The sequence below is a fragment of the Lepisma saccharinum genome, chromosome 2, assembly GCF_977018435.1.
Source record: "Lepisma saccharinum chromosome 2, izLepSacc3.1, whole genome shotgun sequence".
In the NCBI taxonomy this organism is placed as follows: Eukaryota; Metazoa; Arthropoda; class Insecta; order Zygentoma; family Lepismatidae; genus Lepisma; species Lepisma saccharinum.
In genome coordinates, this window is record NC_139230.1 from 172,523,303 (window position 1) to 172,540,910 (window position 17,608).

The following is a 17,608-nucleotide window of genomic DNA, read 5'->3' on the forward strand; positions in this document are numbered from 1 at the left end:
TAACGGTATCTTCAGAGACGGCACAGGTGGCGCCCTTCTGCTGATCATCATACCCTCTTCTCCTCGCCGGTTCTTCTGCTCTCGACGGGGTTCCAATATTCCCGGAAAGGCTCAAGCGGTTGAAAAGACCCGGATTTATGGCACTCATTGATACTTCTGTTCCCACGCGGCCGAAAGTGTTCATTGTCCCCGAGGCTGCTAATTGCCTTGTGCCACTCGCTGAAGTCGGCATGGCAGACAGATGCGGCGAACTGTTGTCCCTCAGTTCTGGACAATAGTACAGGGCTTCTGAATACAATCTCTTTTGAATGTCCATAGCGCGAATCTCCAGATCTTTCAAGGTTGCAAAGGTTCTATCGTACAGGTGCGTTCTGAATTTAGGATGGGAAAATTTCAAAACATGCTGGATGACCTCGTCTTCTGTCCCCCGTTTCTCCCTCATTGCAAAAAGCTTTCTGGTGTGTCGAATAAATGCAAGAAGAGACTGGTCTGGTGACTGGTAATTGTTCTGAATTACCCTTGCTATTTCCGAATCATAATCGACACTAAAGAATTCCTCAAGAAAAGCCTTCTCGAATTCCCTAAAAGTGCCGAAAGGTCTCGAAAATCTGAACCAATCTGCAGCGATTTTCTTCAACGAAAGCGGCAAGATTCTATCTAAGAGAAAAGTATCCCCAATTTCCATGATTTCCTGATAACTGCGTAATTCATACAAATAATCGTGTGGACTTACATCGCCGACGTTTCCCTTAAAGATCGGAATGTTAATGTTGCTTTTTTCCAAGATTTTGCTCATTTTTTCTTCGCCGGTCCTTATCGAAGTTCCTTGTGTAACATTTAGAGAAAGTCTCTCAAGTTCCCCCACAATATCTTCCTCAGGCCTTCCTTCCAAGTTCGCATTGCCTAGCAACTTGCTAATGAGCTCCCTGTCTATTTGAATTGCCATTTTGTCTTCTATTATTTTCTTTCCACTTCACAATAACTAATGCCTTCAGTACTTTTCACAAAAAATATCCCTGACTGAGCCCCCAGTATGTATCGGTATATTTTGTGCTTTTAAGCTGATTCTCAGCAACATACACAATATACACAAGCATACATTTTTGAATCCTTGTCCCGAGGTTCAAAACTTGCAGTACCTGAAGTTCTGTGGATGCTAGTTTAGGCAATAGACACGTACCTCTTCAAATTACAACTTAACGCCCATTTCCTTTTAGATATATATAGGTTTATTCATATTATATTTACAGAAGTTAATTCTTGGCCGTTATTCACAATATTACATTTCGGTGTACCCTGTCCCCCTTCCCGAAGAGAGTGTGTAGACTCGCGTAGCCACTGGCTCCACGAGTAAAAAAAAAAAATATAACCTTCAGTACCAAAAAAGGTGGCTGAAGGTATGTGTGTTGTGTACCCGGTTTCCCACATGAAATAAACTATTGGAATGATATGAAAAGAGCAAGTGTGTGTATTATACAATGTGACCACACCTCAAGTCTAAGCACAGATGCCAACAATCCACCACAGCCCGAAACACCTTCTCCAACATAGCTGGTGTAATCTCAGCAACTGCGGCCGTAATGCGTTGTTTCAACTGGGCTATGCTGTGGATCCTCGCCCTGTACATCTTAGACTTGATAATCCCTCAAATGTAAAAGTCTAATGGGGTCAGATCGAGGGGGGGGGGGGATAACTCCCCATTGTGAGACACTACCAATCCATCTACCGGTGAAAACTTCGTTTAGGTGATCACGAACGATGATGGCAAGATGGGGTGGTGCCCCATCCTGTTGGTACATAGTAAGAAGCTTGGTGTTCCCCAATCCACCGTGCTATGAACTACAGTTGATAGATGCTGGGATTATGGATACTGAGCCACGTGGTCGATGCGGTGGGGCTACGTGTGATTACGTCCTGTACATTTTCTACAATTTGTGGTGTTATGGCTGGCCTACCAGGACGTTCTTCATCCTCAACACTACCTATTCGCTTGAATGTGTTGACCAGGTTCTGGTGGGGCCTAGTTTTCTGAATTTCCGAGTGATGTCCGTCCGCACCTGTTCATACGTCATTCCACGTACACGAGCACAAACAACGGCTATTCTCTCTTCTATAGAGTACATTTTATCAGATCACTTGGAAAAAAGAAAAGATTTGTCATTAGATCATTGAAATGTTAAGTGACTTTATAGACACACTATATACTGATTTATGCCACTGAAAATGTGAAAAGTGAGTGAACTGAACTCTTATGAAAAGAAGGTACAAACACTCACAAAGTTAAGTAGACAACTCGCATTGTACAACATGTTTTGGTGTATTTACATTTATTTATTTATTTGAATTTTCTGTAGCATATGCTCTTAGATTATAGTGTAACTTTAGTACATAAAATAAACACATAATTTTTTGGTGAATTGTATGTGAATTTTTCATTCATAATCTATAGTATCACGATGTTGGAAAGGTTTGCTCTTTCTACATTTTTCCTTGTGTCGTATTTAGTAGCGCGTTGAGTGGTCGACCACGGAAGATTCTGGGTTCGAGCCCTGGCATGGGGATGGGTGTTAGTTCCTTTGCGAGTGTATCTTCATCAATTTTATGTAACGTCTTTCATCTTAATCGTCACAATTAGCTAGATGTGGCAGGAAATGAATACTAAGAAAGAAAAATAGAAACAATACTAAAATGGGCTTGAGAATTATGCATTTGAATGTTCAAACTTGAACAGTTAAACAATAGTTATTTGCCACTTTTAAATAGACCTTCATGTAGGTTGCATTGAGCGGGGTAATATGTTTAAAAGGGGTATTCCTATCTGATATCGCTATGTATTATACTCTGTCCCGGGTATCTCTGAAACGAGCGCACGGAAAAGTGTTTGCGCAAGTAGTGACGCGAGAGGGCCCGACCAATGAAACACATGTATGGGAACGGGATTGCGTGGAGGAGGAAAAGCGACTGCAGGTACCAGCCTTTGTAGCTGCGTGTACTGCTTCGCTCCGCCCACTCGCTTTGTTTCCTTCTCTATCGTTATGCGCGGTCTTGCTCCAAAGATTCCCGGGATAGAGTAGAAGTATAATTTCATGTTTGAAAATAGGCCAGGCATTAGTTAAGACCTGATGGTAATTGCAGTTGTTTAACTCTCTCAGCATTTTTACTCTATTTTCTATCACGCTCAGAAATAATTTTACTGTTGATATCTAATGGAGTTCACTTTCTACTCGTAGTACTGGATTGAAATAAAATTAACACATTCGCGTTTAAATAGCTATTTAATAATGTTTCAAGCAAACATACATTGCCAACAATACAAACAGGACAAGATAAATATAATATAAACATACGGCAAAGAATATGTTTCCATCTTTTGACATGTGTATATAGAAAACAACAACTTAACAACAACAATGCAAACGTTATGAGTTTTACAAGGAGAGAATTCATCTTTGACTCAAGAAGCATACGTAAAGTAAGATCATGTGAAGAAAACAAATAAAACATTGTAACAGGTTATAATAAAAATGCACGATATACACAAAAACACAATCGTTACAGTTTGTTTATTTTACAGTAATTTACAAGTACTTTAAATTCTGTCTAGGAGAGTTTTAATCTGACAGTTAACAATTTCTGTATATCTGATCAAACCACAAACATGGACGCGAAAATCCACAGAAAGTGCTTTTTCTGTTCAGTATTGTTTAATTAACAATTTCTACATGCACTTAGTAGACAAAAGCATAATGTAGACAGAACATAATGATGCAATACAAGTAACAAAGCAATACGACACAATAGATGTTGTTGTAATATAATGATAAACTTGAAAAGTGATATTAAATATTAAATGGATATTTGAAATGTCTCATTTCAGATATCCAAAACACAATGTCTCTAAGTACTGAATACTTTTCAAAATATAATACACCGTTGTCTGTGAGAAGAAAATTAGAATATGTCTTAGTTTGTAAGAACATCTGCGCTCTTGATGTAAACAAGGTTTCCTACACCATGTTATATAGAGATTTACAATACTGTTACATAACCTAGACAGGAAGGCCAGCGACACTTTCTAATGTACTTAGGTTGTTAGAATTCATTTGAATTCATTAGATCTAACACAGATATTTTTTCTTGGATTTTGTCATGCTGTTTCTACTCGACATTTGAATTATTTACTGTAATTGTGTGGATCATTTTCCTACAATAAAACAATGGAATGTGTGGAACTCAAATTTGAATATGAACGCCCAAAAATATTATGGGAAAATATGACTGTGCCACAATTTATTTATGTAGTTCGAGTAACGGACCTCGTTTGAATCTGTGTAACATAAAGAAAAGTCCTATTTGTTTAAAAAAAAAATACGTTAACGAAAACAATTTACATTTGGAATGATTAGTTGTGTTGTAAACGTTTACTATAACTTGAATATTTACTTCTCGTCAGTGATTTTTTGGCATCTTAAATGCATTTCAAAATGCATTCTCTTCGTAGCGTCTTGGAATGTGTGTTTCCGTCCATATCGATGTAAATAGACCACCGAATCGTGTGTGTCTTGTTTAAGTCACAGGTGGAGTTAGACTTGCCAGGGTTGGTGCGAGTTAACGGTCTTCTTTTGGATGTTAGGAGGTTCGACATGGCCTGTATCTGCTACCAACAGTCGCAGGTACATCTGCAGAGGGCTCAGTAGACCTTCTGACCCATGACCCAGAGGAATACAAAACTAGATTTTTGTAAAAAGAGTTCGTCCGTAAGGAGAGTCGTAGAACAGAAGGGAAATTATGCTGTAGATGCACGGACACTTTTCGAGCGGACACATGCCATGTGGGTCCTAGTTATATATTTTGTCGCCATACCACTGCACCAGGTCGGAAGAATCTTACCACTGTTCATCTAAAAAAATAACCAGCATCTGTAACTACTCTGCAACCTGATACTGTCCCCAAGCGTCTTTTAGAAGCAAATTTCGATCATGAAGTGTGCTGGAGGACAACCCAGGTTGCCGAAAACACCAGGCGCATCAGTCTCTTTACCGATATGACTCTGCTTTCAATCAGTTCTTGAGAATAATATGAGATCAGTGAGCAATGGCGTCGTCGACTTTCTTAAAAAAAGTACTGGATATGTTGGGTTGAGCTAGAAGAGGCAGGACCCTAGCTGATGCTACTCTCCTCGATGCTAGGAGAGGCCAAGGTAGCTGGATCACCATTCACTTGCTTGTGCACCGACCTTGGGCTTGACCTTGATCCGGATGTCATCGATTGTACAGACTGTATTGTCTGTGACCGACAGCCAGCAAACCTCATGCTGTAGCCAGGACGACCGGTAGCTGAGTTCTGAAAATAAAATAACTGAATTAGATACAAATTAATGCATTATAAAGGGGTATACAACAGTCGCGTATTCTACATGTTACCGCGTTTACCGTCAACTTTTCTCACATATTTTTTTTTTAATACATATGTCTAATATATGGGAAATCGCTTATTATATAATTATGCAACAAGCTTGTAAACCCGAATTTAAGTTAATTATTTAAATAAATTAAAGACTGGTTCGTGTACGTCACTGATCGTTCTCCATCGCACCCTTCTGATGACCGAGTTTTGTACACGGGAGGGCGAGGGAGCTGAAGAAAAAATGGTCAGGTGGATATTTAAAATCACGTGGCCTGTGTGGTAGTTCCAACGCTGGAAGCAGCGTTATCGGGAGAAAACTGCTTGTTCCTTTCTGTTTGTGTGCCGCCCTTCGCAGGAACAGTGTTGCTACATGAAGGGAAATTTCTCTTGGTAAAGGGAAATCCAGATCCAATTTTTGGTAAAATTGGAAATTTAACTGGATAAATATCAAAATTGCCGGAAAATTTGTTTTATTTCTATTATATCTAATTCATCTAGATAGAGGAATGTATACAATAAATCAGAATTCTTGAGCTAAACCAGGTCACATTTGCATAGATACAAGAATGAGGTTGAATGGTGAGGTCATGAAATAATTCATGCTGTCGAACTAAGATTCTTGATAGTTATCTGATGATATTTCAATGGAGCTAAGTATGGAGCTTGTTAATATTGTTTAGAACGAAAATAATATTGTTAATAATGTTCTACGGCGTTGGGATGTCGATCAGGTGAATTCTAGACATACTTCCAAACTTTCGGGAGCTAAGTGAAATCCCGGAAGATGGGACTAAAGTTAACTTTCGAACGCTCGGAAACTTTTTCGCCTGGTCTACATCAAGAGAAAGTCTCGTCATTCTTCATCAGGAAATCTTCAAGACTTATTTCCTTACTGTATTTTAATGCATAAATAGAACTTAGTTGTGTGAATATAATGTTTGCCAGTGAGCGTAATTTTTTGTGTGCATGTGTACGCGCTCAGATAAATAGGTGTGATACACAAACACACGTGGACACGCACGCAACTTTGTAGTATCATAACAGCATGTAGAACATTTATTTGCGCGAATTTGTATTATTTGTGATTTTTGTACATTCAAAGGATACGCTTGTTTGAACTACCTGTCAAGATAAGGAATTGCAAATGTCTTGCATTACTTAAATTAGCTTTGTTGAACTTTGTGTTACTGTATTAAATCCAACTTTCATCTTGATTTTTACTAGAATGGCACAACTTTTATTTTCTTTGTAAGCAACAAGTGATGAAAGGGAACGGGAGTGACAAGTCTAATTAAGCATACTAGTGATTCATTAAAGCCTAATTTCACATCTGTGTTCTTGATACAACGGTACTCTGAGTTTTTATGTTGTTTCTGTTGTTGTTGAAGAAGATTATGCAGGTAACTCAAACCCAGAACAAAGGATTGTCGGAAATGAGACACCTAGTAACTTGTCTCTAGCTCACTGAGACAGAATCAGCAACGAGACAGCGTCTCGAACGTGACAAGGATGCTTCAAGTCAACCGGGGAACAGGGAAAATTACACCAAGATGCATGCGGTGTGTGGTTGAATTTCCGTGCGTCTGACGAAGACACTTCTAATATCCGAGAAGCCTTTCAACAAAGCCCCGTGTAACTTGTGAGGAAACTAGGCGTTTCGACGAGACTTCAAGAACTAAATATATTCTCATATTTCTTTTATTTTACGAATTTTGGGAGCAAATTCTGAAGAAAATTTAATGCATGTTTCATTCATATTTGATCTGATTTGATTTTTGTTATTTAGAGTACCTTTTCTACCACTTTTGGCTAATTACGACGATGAAGATGAGTGATGATATGATGAAATTTATGAAGGAACATTCACAAAGAACAACCATGCTCAGGTCAGGATTCGAACGTGGGACCCCTGGCTATATATATATATATATATATATATATATTCGGGTTCGAATCCCGGACTGGGCTTGGATGTTCTTTGTGTGTCCCCCTTCATTAATTTCGTCATAACATCACTCATCCTCATCTTCGCGATTAACCAAAAATGACAGAAAATCAAAGTAAAATAAGCCAAATCAATCATATGTATGTTGTATTTTTCTTATTTTATGTCACATTTATGGACACTTTTGGTTAGTGGCAACGATAAGGATGGGTTACAATCAGATGATAGTCATGGAAAGGAGCACCCACACCCTAACCAGAACTCGAACCTGGAACGTTTGGTCGCGAGTTCGTGAGTCGACCACCCAACGAGCTTGGGCAGCGAGACAGTGCGTATCGTGTTTGAAAAATAGCTTTTTCTTATAATGAAATGTGAACATAATAGAGCATATTCTATAACAATAGAAAATCATCGACGACATCACTAATTTTATTCCAACTCGGAAGCGTTGAGTAATCGACTCACGAAGGTTCCGGTTTCGGATCCCGGCCTGGGTATGATGTCTCTTTATGATTGTATATTCATCAATTTCATCTAATCAACCTTCATTGACGATTGGTCAAATTTCAGAAAAGCGACGCAGAATATGAAAAAATACAGATACGGAATACATCGCTCCCTTTTACATTTAATAATTTAGTTGATGAAAGATTTTCACTCAAGAAAAGTAGGATCATCATCATACTCGCTTTTGTAACGACTTTAATTTAACATCAGCATTTTGATCTTAATATTTGATTCTTCTGCCCGTGAGATTACTTTCTAATAATAGCAGAACCCCTGTGATATAAATGTGACCTCTATTTACATACAAATAATCACAATAAGTAGTATCTGGAATCTGCTTCAGGTGACTATTTTAGTAACGGGGTACAACCCGAATCCCATCCCTTCCTGTGTTACTTTGTTGTTATTTTGCGTTTATTGCACGCATTTTTTAAATATAATTTATATAGTTTAGCATCGCAAGCTTTACGAAGATTTCCTTTTGAAAGCCCTATTCTCCAGTAATATTAGTGTTTGCAATTGAAACACTGCACATTTTACAAGTATGAAGTTTACGAACTTAGATGTACATCTGGCCGTTACGACGTGGTTATCAATAATTTAATGAATATATGTTCTTCATACCATATAAATGAAGCATATAAATATTTACGCTTTAATGAAACTGAAAATACGCGGATCATTTTAAAAAAATGATTACTGCACTACATGTCCACTGTTTTCACTGGTAGCAAATATTAATCATGGATTCAGATAATGGCTTTATTCCCGCCTTTGCACGTAACATGTCGTAGTTCCACAGATTGACGTGTGGCGGCAGCAATGCACTACCTGTAGCCATATCGAGTAGTACGCTCTGAAACAATATTATCGCGAGGACAAATTGCGTTCATCAAAATTCAAGTTGCACGTAAAAGAAATGCTGTTATGTGTCACAGAGAACTTGTGCAAGCTTGTAGTGATGTGGCACTTCAATATCCTACAGTGGTTTGCAATACTGATTCGTCAAGACCGCGAAAGTTCCAACAAGCACCCACAAACATTAAAATGGCCTACGACTACGAAGCCGTTTTCCTTTGTCACACAGTACCGAAGGTAGTTACAATGAATAGTGAGTATTACAGTAACTTTCTAGAGAATCACCTTCGTCCAAATATTCGTTTGAAACGTCCAATTACTCGATGGAAACTACCAACGCTTCTGGCGAGACATCCGACTGTGCTGCACCACAACTCAAGGTGCCATTTTGCAAATTCAGTGGGGCTACTGCCTGAACAGTCGGGTTGGGGAGTGCTAAAGCACCTCCCTAAGGTCTAGGCATGAGTTCTTGGGACTATGACTTGTTTCGATGTCTACGAGGACATCGCTTCAAGACCATCGATAACATAGTGCAGTAGGCCTTAGCGCAATCCCTCAGTTACGCACGAAAAGAAATTCTGCTGACGGCGTGAGGAAATTGCCAAAAATTTGGCAACATGTACCATACTCGGTCGGAGACAATTATGAAGGAAAAGAGTAACCTCGTCCTCCACAATTATATAAGTAGGCAGTTATGAGCATGTAATAACTTTTTTAAAACTGATCCTAGTACGTGAAAAAATCTTAATTTTAGTTTCAACCCAACTAAAAATGTAGCAACAAGTCATTAATTTCTTCCTTAAAGCAATGAATAAAATAAATTACCAGTTAGGTAAGTAAAGAAGATTGCATAATAAGTAACTGCTGAAGTGTGATGTATCTAATATTAGCACGACAGGTATATGAACAGACTCAAAAATATGTCCAAAGTGGAGGAAATGGAAAATTTCTCAGGAATGATGTGAATGATAAACTTCGCTGAAGAATGACAGCTATATAAACATCTCTGATGAAGGTGAATTAAAAGCTGATACTGAAGGTAAATTGTTTTCGATATAACTTAAAACACGATAGCTACCTACTTTTAAAGCAAGGAAAAAAGCACTTGCGTATAAATTCTGCAGAAAAATGTATGATAACATACTCCTAAGCCAGAAATGGATTTAATGGACATTACATATCAATCCCACTTAGGTTAGAAAAGCACCATTTGACCGGACAGAGGTCGTCGACCACAGATATTTTCTCCCGGAGCTCGTGGTTCTGTCTACAGCAGAGCCTGTCCCGATCAGCTGTTTAATTTTGATACGGAGCTGGTTTGGGGGACGATGGGGTATGTCATTTTAACCTGAAACTGAAGAGCATCTCATATCCGTGTATGAGGGCGAAAAAATATTTTAAAACATTTGAAATGTTATTGATTTTTGTGAGCTGAACTTTAAAACTTCCAAGAGATTATCGAGAGGTAAAGTAATATTATATTTTCATGATAATATAATCCATGGAAGCTGTGTGCGCGCATGATTAACGCTTGACGACGCCAAGTCATAAATACACAATGATTTTCTAGAAAAAATATTTATTGAATATGCTTGTGCAGATGATTCCATGGAATTTCTTAGTAAAATGGATCTGTGAAATGAAAGCAGTAATTCATTACTATCCTTTTTTCTTAGTATTCCTTATTAGTTTTTGTTAATTTTACCTAAATGAGGAAGGATACATGCGTTACATTTTAAGCTTTGATAAGGGTCAGATATAGGTCTACAGTAGCTCCGGACCTAGGGGGGCACAAATTTGGAGCCTCAGAATTGCCCTGTCTTAAAGATGTGATCTGGGCATTTCATTTCACACATTTTATTTTTGCTCTAACAAAGATATAGTTGAAGCGGCTGTGAGTTCAATGTTATTTCACGTGAAAATGATCATCAGTGAACATAGCTCTGACCTTGCTCTTAGAAAAATGGATTATTGTGTACCATTTTTTTAATAGGTATGGGCACTAAAAAAATCTATTTTTGAAAAATCATTTCATAATAACAATTTTTCGGTCCCTGCTTTCAAAACCCTTTTACCGTGTCGGTTCTTCCTTTCACAATCTTTAGAATAACAAAAGTGTGATTTTGGAGAGATTAAAAATGCATTTTAGGAGGGGTTCATCTGCTAAAAAGTACTGTAACCTATTTCAGACTACATAAATATTCTGCGCTGCATGAAACTTACGTCCGAAGATAGATGAGTAATCTATCAATCCACCCTATAAGTCGCCCTATGTCCCAGTCGTGGTTAATCCAACAGAACAAATCAGCTACGCTAAGTATTAACGCAGCCAATGAACTACTACAGTACTTTGGTAATCCACATCCTCATGATCGAGGATGGACCTAGGGGCAGTAATTTGGATATTATTATTTATCTTGTAAATATGAACAAATAATATTTAATCAATAATGAATACTATTAATAATAATAGAGACAAGAGTTAAGGGTTTAAGGAAGATATATAAATATATAAAACCTTGATAAAACTGTAGTCGATTTTGTTTTAGACTCACCTGGCTGTTGCCTTGTCTCACGTTCTTGTAAGGTTGGAAGAGGACAATATAAACTTTCGGAGTGAAGAGGCATCCTAGAGCAACAGTCGCACTGATGTTTATGCACATACACATGCTGGCTATTTGGATCTGAAAAAGAGTGCGGTAGCTGTTAGTGAAAAAAAGGATAATGCTTATATTATAAAATTATTTCAAATAAAATGTACACTAATGTAAATCGTCCTCCTTGTGAAGTAAACCTCCATCAGATAATTTAATTCCCTCTCCCTGGTGAAGGAAACAGCTATCTGAATTTTTAATGGGGAGAGGTGACGACATACCACAAGTCGTGTATTATAGAGTCTCTAAGGGGGAATTTCCACAACGAAAGGAATAATAGCCTTATTTCTTTTCCTCATTGTATTTTATCCAGAGGAATATTTTTCTTCCACTGGGGGAACGTTTACAAAGAGGAAGTTTTACATTGTAATATCTGCAGTATTTTATAACGCCGATAATTGTAATTTGGTGTGAAATTTCCCTTGTATTTTAATTACTCGAATATACATTATTCTTTGCAAATATAATCGAAAACTGATTCACAACAATAAACTAAAATTTGAAATGCATCTCGAATAGAGATTTGTTTAGCAAGCTTAGCAAAATATCTTATTATTTAAAAGTATTATAATAAAGTAATAATAACCCGTGGCGTGAGGGGCACAAGTGAAATAAAATTGCACAAAGTCTGTAGCTAAGATCAAATATTTTTTGTGTATCATCGAGAAAGATGTAGGAAGGTGCAAGAAAAATGCATTAATTGATGAATTAAATTTTACCTCGACATGGAAAGAAATACTCACTTACATCATATGATGCACTTTGGCGTTAACTGTACAAACGATATACAAAAGTTCATCAAACAGTAAATCTAACTCTTGTGAAAAATAGAAAGGAAACACATTTTGGTTGACCAATCGATGCTTTTCTGCTGCATCAAACAGATTTGATGCATTTAGTTTTCTTTGTGTACAACGGTTGTAGATTATAACAAATGAAAACATCAATATATTGACAATTTTAGAAAAAAGTTATTTACTTGTGCTTCATATTTGGCATCTGTACTATGTGTATATTAGTATTAAAATACATTTAAGTAGAAAAATTGGCATACCTTATAGTCGTTGTTCGTTCCAAAGTAAATTGGTATGAAAGCAAGCCACACAATGCAAGTGCTGTACATTGTAAATCCTATGTACTTGGCCTCGTTGAAATTTTCTGGAATCTTTCTTGTTTTGAAGGCATACAATGTGCACAACAAAATAAGTACCATGTTGTACACCAGCGACATCATCAGAGAAAATGTCGAAACACCACAAGTTAAAACCGCAGTGAGAGGGTAGGGATATATCTCCTTGATGTCAGGTTTCTCGATGATCAGCCAAGCTATAGCTCCTATCAGCTGAACTGACACGATACCTGAAATGAAACAGAGTCACTTTAGAAACTTCTACATTCGCCTACGGCTGCAACGTGTACCAACGAATCAAGCTAGAAAATGTTATGCTTCATTTAAAATGTAATATCTCCTACTTAAGTTAGACCTTTTTTGAAACCTATTTGCAGGTATCCGCGCAAGAGAAAATGAAGGGCGAGGGGCTGGGACAAAAATTCTCAGAAATTCCAAAGATTTTGCATTGTAAAATAATTTCATTATGTATTGATATATATTTTTTTTTTCTAAGAACTGGATGGGGACACAATCCAAATTTTTGGGAGTCGTGGCTCACACTGGCTCCCTTTCAGCGACGCAACTGCTTGATTGCCTTTGATATTTCTAATGAAATGTAATGTTCCTAGGGCCTCCCCGATGGCGCAGTGGTAGCGTCACCGCCTTGTAATCAAGGGGTCCCGGGTTCGATACCTGGTGGAGGCACAAGTGGTTCGGATCCCACTTTAAACTGTAGGTCCAGTCCCGATTAGCCTTACTGTGCATAAAGTGGACTTAAAACACTAACTCAACAACAATGTAATGTTCCTATTTCTTATAAACTATATACTGCCTATTGATATTAACTCCTATTTATGCTCAGATAGGTTAATTGGGACTGGACCTACAGCTTAAAGTGAGATCCGAACCACTGTTCGATGTGTGTCTTCCGGGGATCAGAGTAATTATATAGTAATTCGAAAAGTATGAGATTCAGAGAAGAAATTTAAAAAAAAACAAAGTGACGATCGCATTAATATACAATTTAATCAATATGTTGGACCTTATACTGGGAGGAGGAGGTAAAACTAAATGTTTTCAATCAGTCTGTTTTCCACAATGTGATGGTCATTAATTGAAATAAGAACGTCAATAAGCAAAGGATAACATCTGTTTCACATCAACTGAACTCCATATTTTAAAACAACACAGGAAATTGAGTAAAAAATAGAGCAGAGCCGATACCAATAAGTGTACTTTATGCACAGATAAGCTAATCGGGACTTCACCTACAGTTTAAAGAGGGATCCGAACCACTGTGTGCCTCCACCGAGTATCGAACCCGGGATCTATTGGTTACAAGGCGACGACGTTACAACTACGCCATCGGGGAGGCCCCTCTAAAGATTTATGTAAATTATAATAATGCACATAAAATATTAATCAGGAACTTCTCGTCAACTGGACGTTACATCATTTTTTCTTGTTATTCAAAAATAGTCATTTTTTAAACTTTTTTTAAAAATTAATTTCCTTGCCAGGACAGTTGTTTTTACACAAATTTTAGCGGTCTTCACTATACGGAAGCTAAAAAAAAATAGATAATGAATACGTGCTATTATATCTCTATTCTTAAGCGTCATTTTACCTATTCATGTAATAATACCAATAACACTATTTTTAGTCAAGAAACAGAGAACAAAATAGGTACCTGTTAACGTTGTATTTCCTCCGTTTCTCGGTCTGTTGTTAAATATACAACATTACTCCGTACGCATCGCAGTAACTAAGCACGAATTAATCAATTTGCAAATTATTACGAATAGAATTAAATAGAATTAACGTATTAAATAGAAATACTTTAAATATTATATTTCTGAGACACTTGGCTCGGACCGGCTTCCTAAATTATATTTCTAGAAAAGTGCCTGGTGATGTGACGAGTTAGTATGACTCAGTAACTAGCCTTTCTTATTTTATACTGGAATTATACAAATATCGGTATCGGTAGAAATCGGTTAGGGTATCGGTATCGGTATGGGAAATAGTGGTATCGGCTCAGCCCTAGTAAAAAATAATGAAAAGAGTGATGGGCAATTTGCCTACTATTATCTTTGCCGTTGGATGTACAAATGAACGACGATGAAACCTTACAATGCACATGTGCTATAGGCCATCCAAGGTTTCTAAGTTAAGTATACACGCGTAATTTATATCTTCTTTGGGTGTTCTTTAGTCAGTGTGACGATTTCTCATTTTTAGCGTTAACTTCGAGCGAAAGAAGAGACACGTGTTCCTATTATGGTAATTTTCTAGAGCTTTTCCTGGGGAGTCTTTTAATCAAGGGGTCCTGGTTTCGAACTCCAGCGGAGAGACATTACACGGTGATATGGACCCTGCTTTAAACAGTCCAGATTGTCCTATTTGAGGTAAAAGTGGACTTTGATAAACAAACTTTCTATACTCTATCCCTGGGATCTGTGGAGCAAGACCGCACATAGCTGCAGAAAAGGGGCGGATCGAGTGGGTGGAGCGAAGCAGTACACGCTGCTGCGAAGGCTGGTAACCGAAGTCGCTTTCCCCCTCCACGCAATCCCGTTCCTCTCACGTGTTCATTGGTAGAGCCGTCTCGCGTCACTACTTGCGCAGAGGCTTGCTTTCGTTCGCAGTATATACTCTGTCACGAGAATCTCTGGAGCAAGCGAACGCGAGGGAACTAGATTGCGTGGAGGGGGAAAAGCGACTGCAGTTACCAGCCTTTGCGGCAACGTGTACTGCTTCGCTCTGCCCACTCGATACCCCCTTTCTTCTCTACCGCTATGCGAGGCCACACGTATATTACATCACACTTGTGGCTGACGCTTGTACTTGTATTTGCTCATTAAACTCATCACAATTAATGCTCATTGCTCAAGTGAAGAGGAAACTGCTTTGATCTGGTTAGCATAAATTGAAGTGGGCTCGTAATTGGGTTTATATATCTTCGAATTGTAGCAGTAATGCTTCTGTAATGGTTTTTAAAATTCCCCCGTAGTAAAAATGAAACAAATAGCCTACAAAGGAAAAAAGAAAACCTTTTTCTGGAACTGAGAGTGTGAGTCCCAAGGCGATGCTTTTGCAACAATGAAACATGACACTGATGATTTTCAGAATATTCTCCTCAATTAAAAGCCAATAACACAAGTGACTTAGGGCGAAATACGACTCTGAAACTTTTAAAATAATTGAGGAGCCTCAAGGCTCGTATGCTAATGTATCATCCATCACCTTAGCAAACACACGCATAAGCCACAGGCAGCTTTGTTTCAAACGAGCACAGCAGATCTGCAGCTATCCTGCTCTTTTATCCTTAAACGTTCAATGGTTAGAAGAAAATAATTGTTGTTCGCTATAAATCAACCAAGGAGGATAAAAGGTGTTTTTAAATACATTGTTTATCGACAAAATGTTACATATCAAATTATTTGTATTAGCGTGTTACATAGAATTTTTGGTTTATGCCCAGTTGCCCGGGGGAGATATCAAAATCGCCAGTTTCCCCTCCATACAGACAGTTTTAATTATAACTTTGAACTCAAGTTATATCAAGCATAGTGAGATTGATTTGTGGTTTTAAGCCCACTTTACGCACAGAAAGGTTAATCAGGACTGGACCTACAGTTTAAAGTTGGACCTGAACCACTGTGCCATGTGCCTCTAACGGGTATCGTTATTTTAAACGAAAATTACATTTTCTCAACATGTGAATTATGCACAAAAATTACCCAATTTACAGCGAAGATGGTATCTCAAGGTGACCTTCACACAGCTGTTAGACATAAGCAATGGTTGTGATTATGAAGGAAAGATAAAATATGTAAATATGAAGATTTAACAGCGGTAGTTCTAGAATAATCGTCAATTATCTCATTAACTTATTGCAAATTAAAAGTTGAAATTTATGTAATCGCTATTTCATTCTTATGCAATAAAAGTGTAAAAAAAAAGAACCCACGGGAACCTATTTGTAAGTTCTAATGAGAGAAAGAAAAGAAAATTGGAGTGGGTCAAAAATGACCCCTTTCCAGGACTAGTACTGAATCAGAGACAAGTACTATAAACATTTCAAATATAAATAAGATTTCGCATACATAAGATTGATTAATCTTATGTATTAACCACTATGAGCAAAGAAAATGCAGTACTTACCTAAGCATATGACTATCTGCGACCTAGGCGATGTGTAAGATGGTCTTTTGATGGTCTTAATACCTATGTTGAATATCCTTGAAATTCGATTCGTTTTTGTGAAGATGGCACTGTAGCAGATGGAGAGACAAAGTCCCAGGCCGATTCTCAGTAAAGTGCACGTTGACGTTGTTGGTCTGGAGAGGATGATGAAGGACATCAGGTAGCAAATAAGAATTCCCAAGAGGAGGACGTAGCATAACTCTCGACCCGACGCCATGATGATGGGCGTGCTGTTGAAGCGGATGAATACAACAACGGTGAAGAGAGTGCATAGGATTCCTATGGCTGAGAATGTCAGAGGGACCAGCGCCCAAGGGCTGTACCACGCTATAACCTCCGCTGCTAGTTTGTTGCAGTGGTCCTTGTCCTCGCTCGGCGCGTATCCAGGGTCACATGGAATGCAGGTATCGTTGAAAGCGTAGGCGTCCTCTCGACAAGCAACGCAGCTCCAACAGCACTGGTCCTGAGAATATGATACGAAACATGATTGTCATGTAGTCAACATGTCTGTGTGTATAGTATGATTATTTTCGTAAAGTCTTTGAGTCTTTTGAGCAGCATCTCAAGGGCGACTCTCACTGTCCTCAGCCACCAATCACCTCCCATGGTTCGCATTAGATCGATGATGTAATCTCAACCAAGAACCAATAGAGTTGCAAGAGTTCTACGCAGCTATAGGTAGAACTTTTACGGCGGACGCTCTATATGCTGGCAAGGGAAGTGGGGAGCGGGGAATACGCATTAGACCAACCAGACAACAGCGGTGGCGCCGAGAGTTACGACGTCGACGGGAGGAACTACTACGTGCATCTCGTTCTACAGGTTGCTGCGTTGCTGGATTGGTCGCTTCTCCACTCCCCACTTCCCTTGCCAGCATATAGAGCGCCTGTCGTAAGACTGGAAAAGAGCTATAATAGG

General features: G+C 38.3%; 1 protein-coding gene across 1 annotated transcript in view; it reads right to left on the reverse strand.

Moving 5' to 3' along the window:
• Positions 1-5,142: 5,142 nt before the first annotated feature.
• LOC145983761 (metabotropic glutamate receptor 7-like) overlaps positions 5,143-17,608 on the reverse strand; it is a 706,759-nt gene continuing 694,293 nt past the window's right edge. Inside the window, exons 10-13 of the mRNA XM_083116810.1 lie at positions 16,649-17,153; positions 12,425-12,729; positions 11,272-11,400; positions 5,143-5,343 (exon numbers count right to left, since the gene is read on the reverse strand). Coding sequence (XP_082972936.1) covers positions 5,161-5,343; positions 11,272-11,400; positions 12,425-12,729; positions 16,649-17,153 — 1,122 coding nt within the window. The 3' untranslated portion in view covers positions 5,143-5,160. The remainder of the gene's footprint in view (positions 5,344-11,271; positions 11,401-12,424; positions 12,730-16,648; positions 17,154-17,608) is intronic.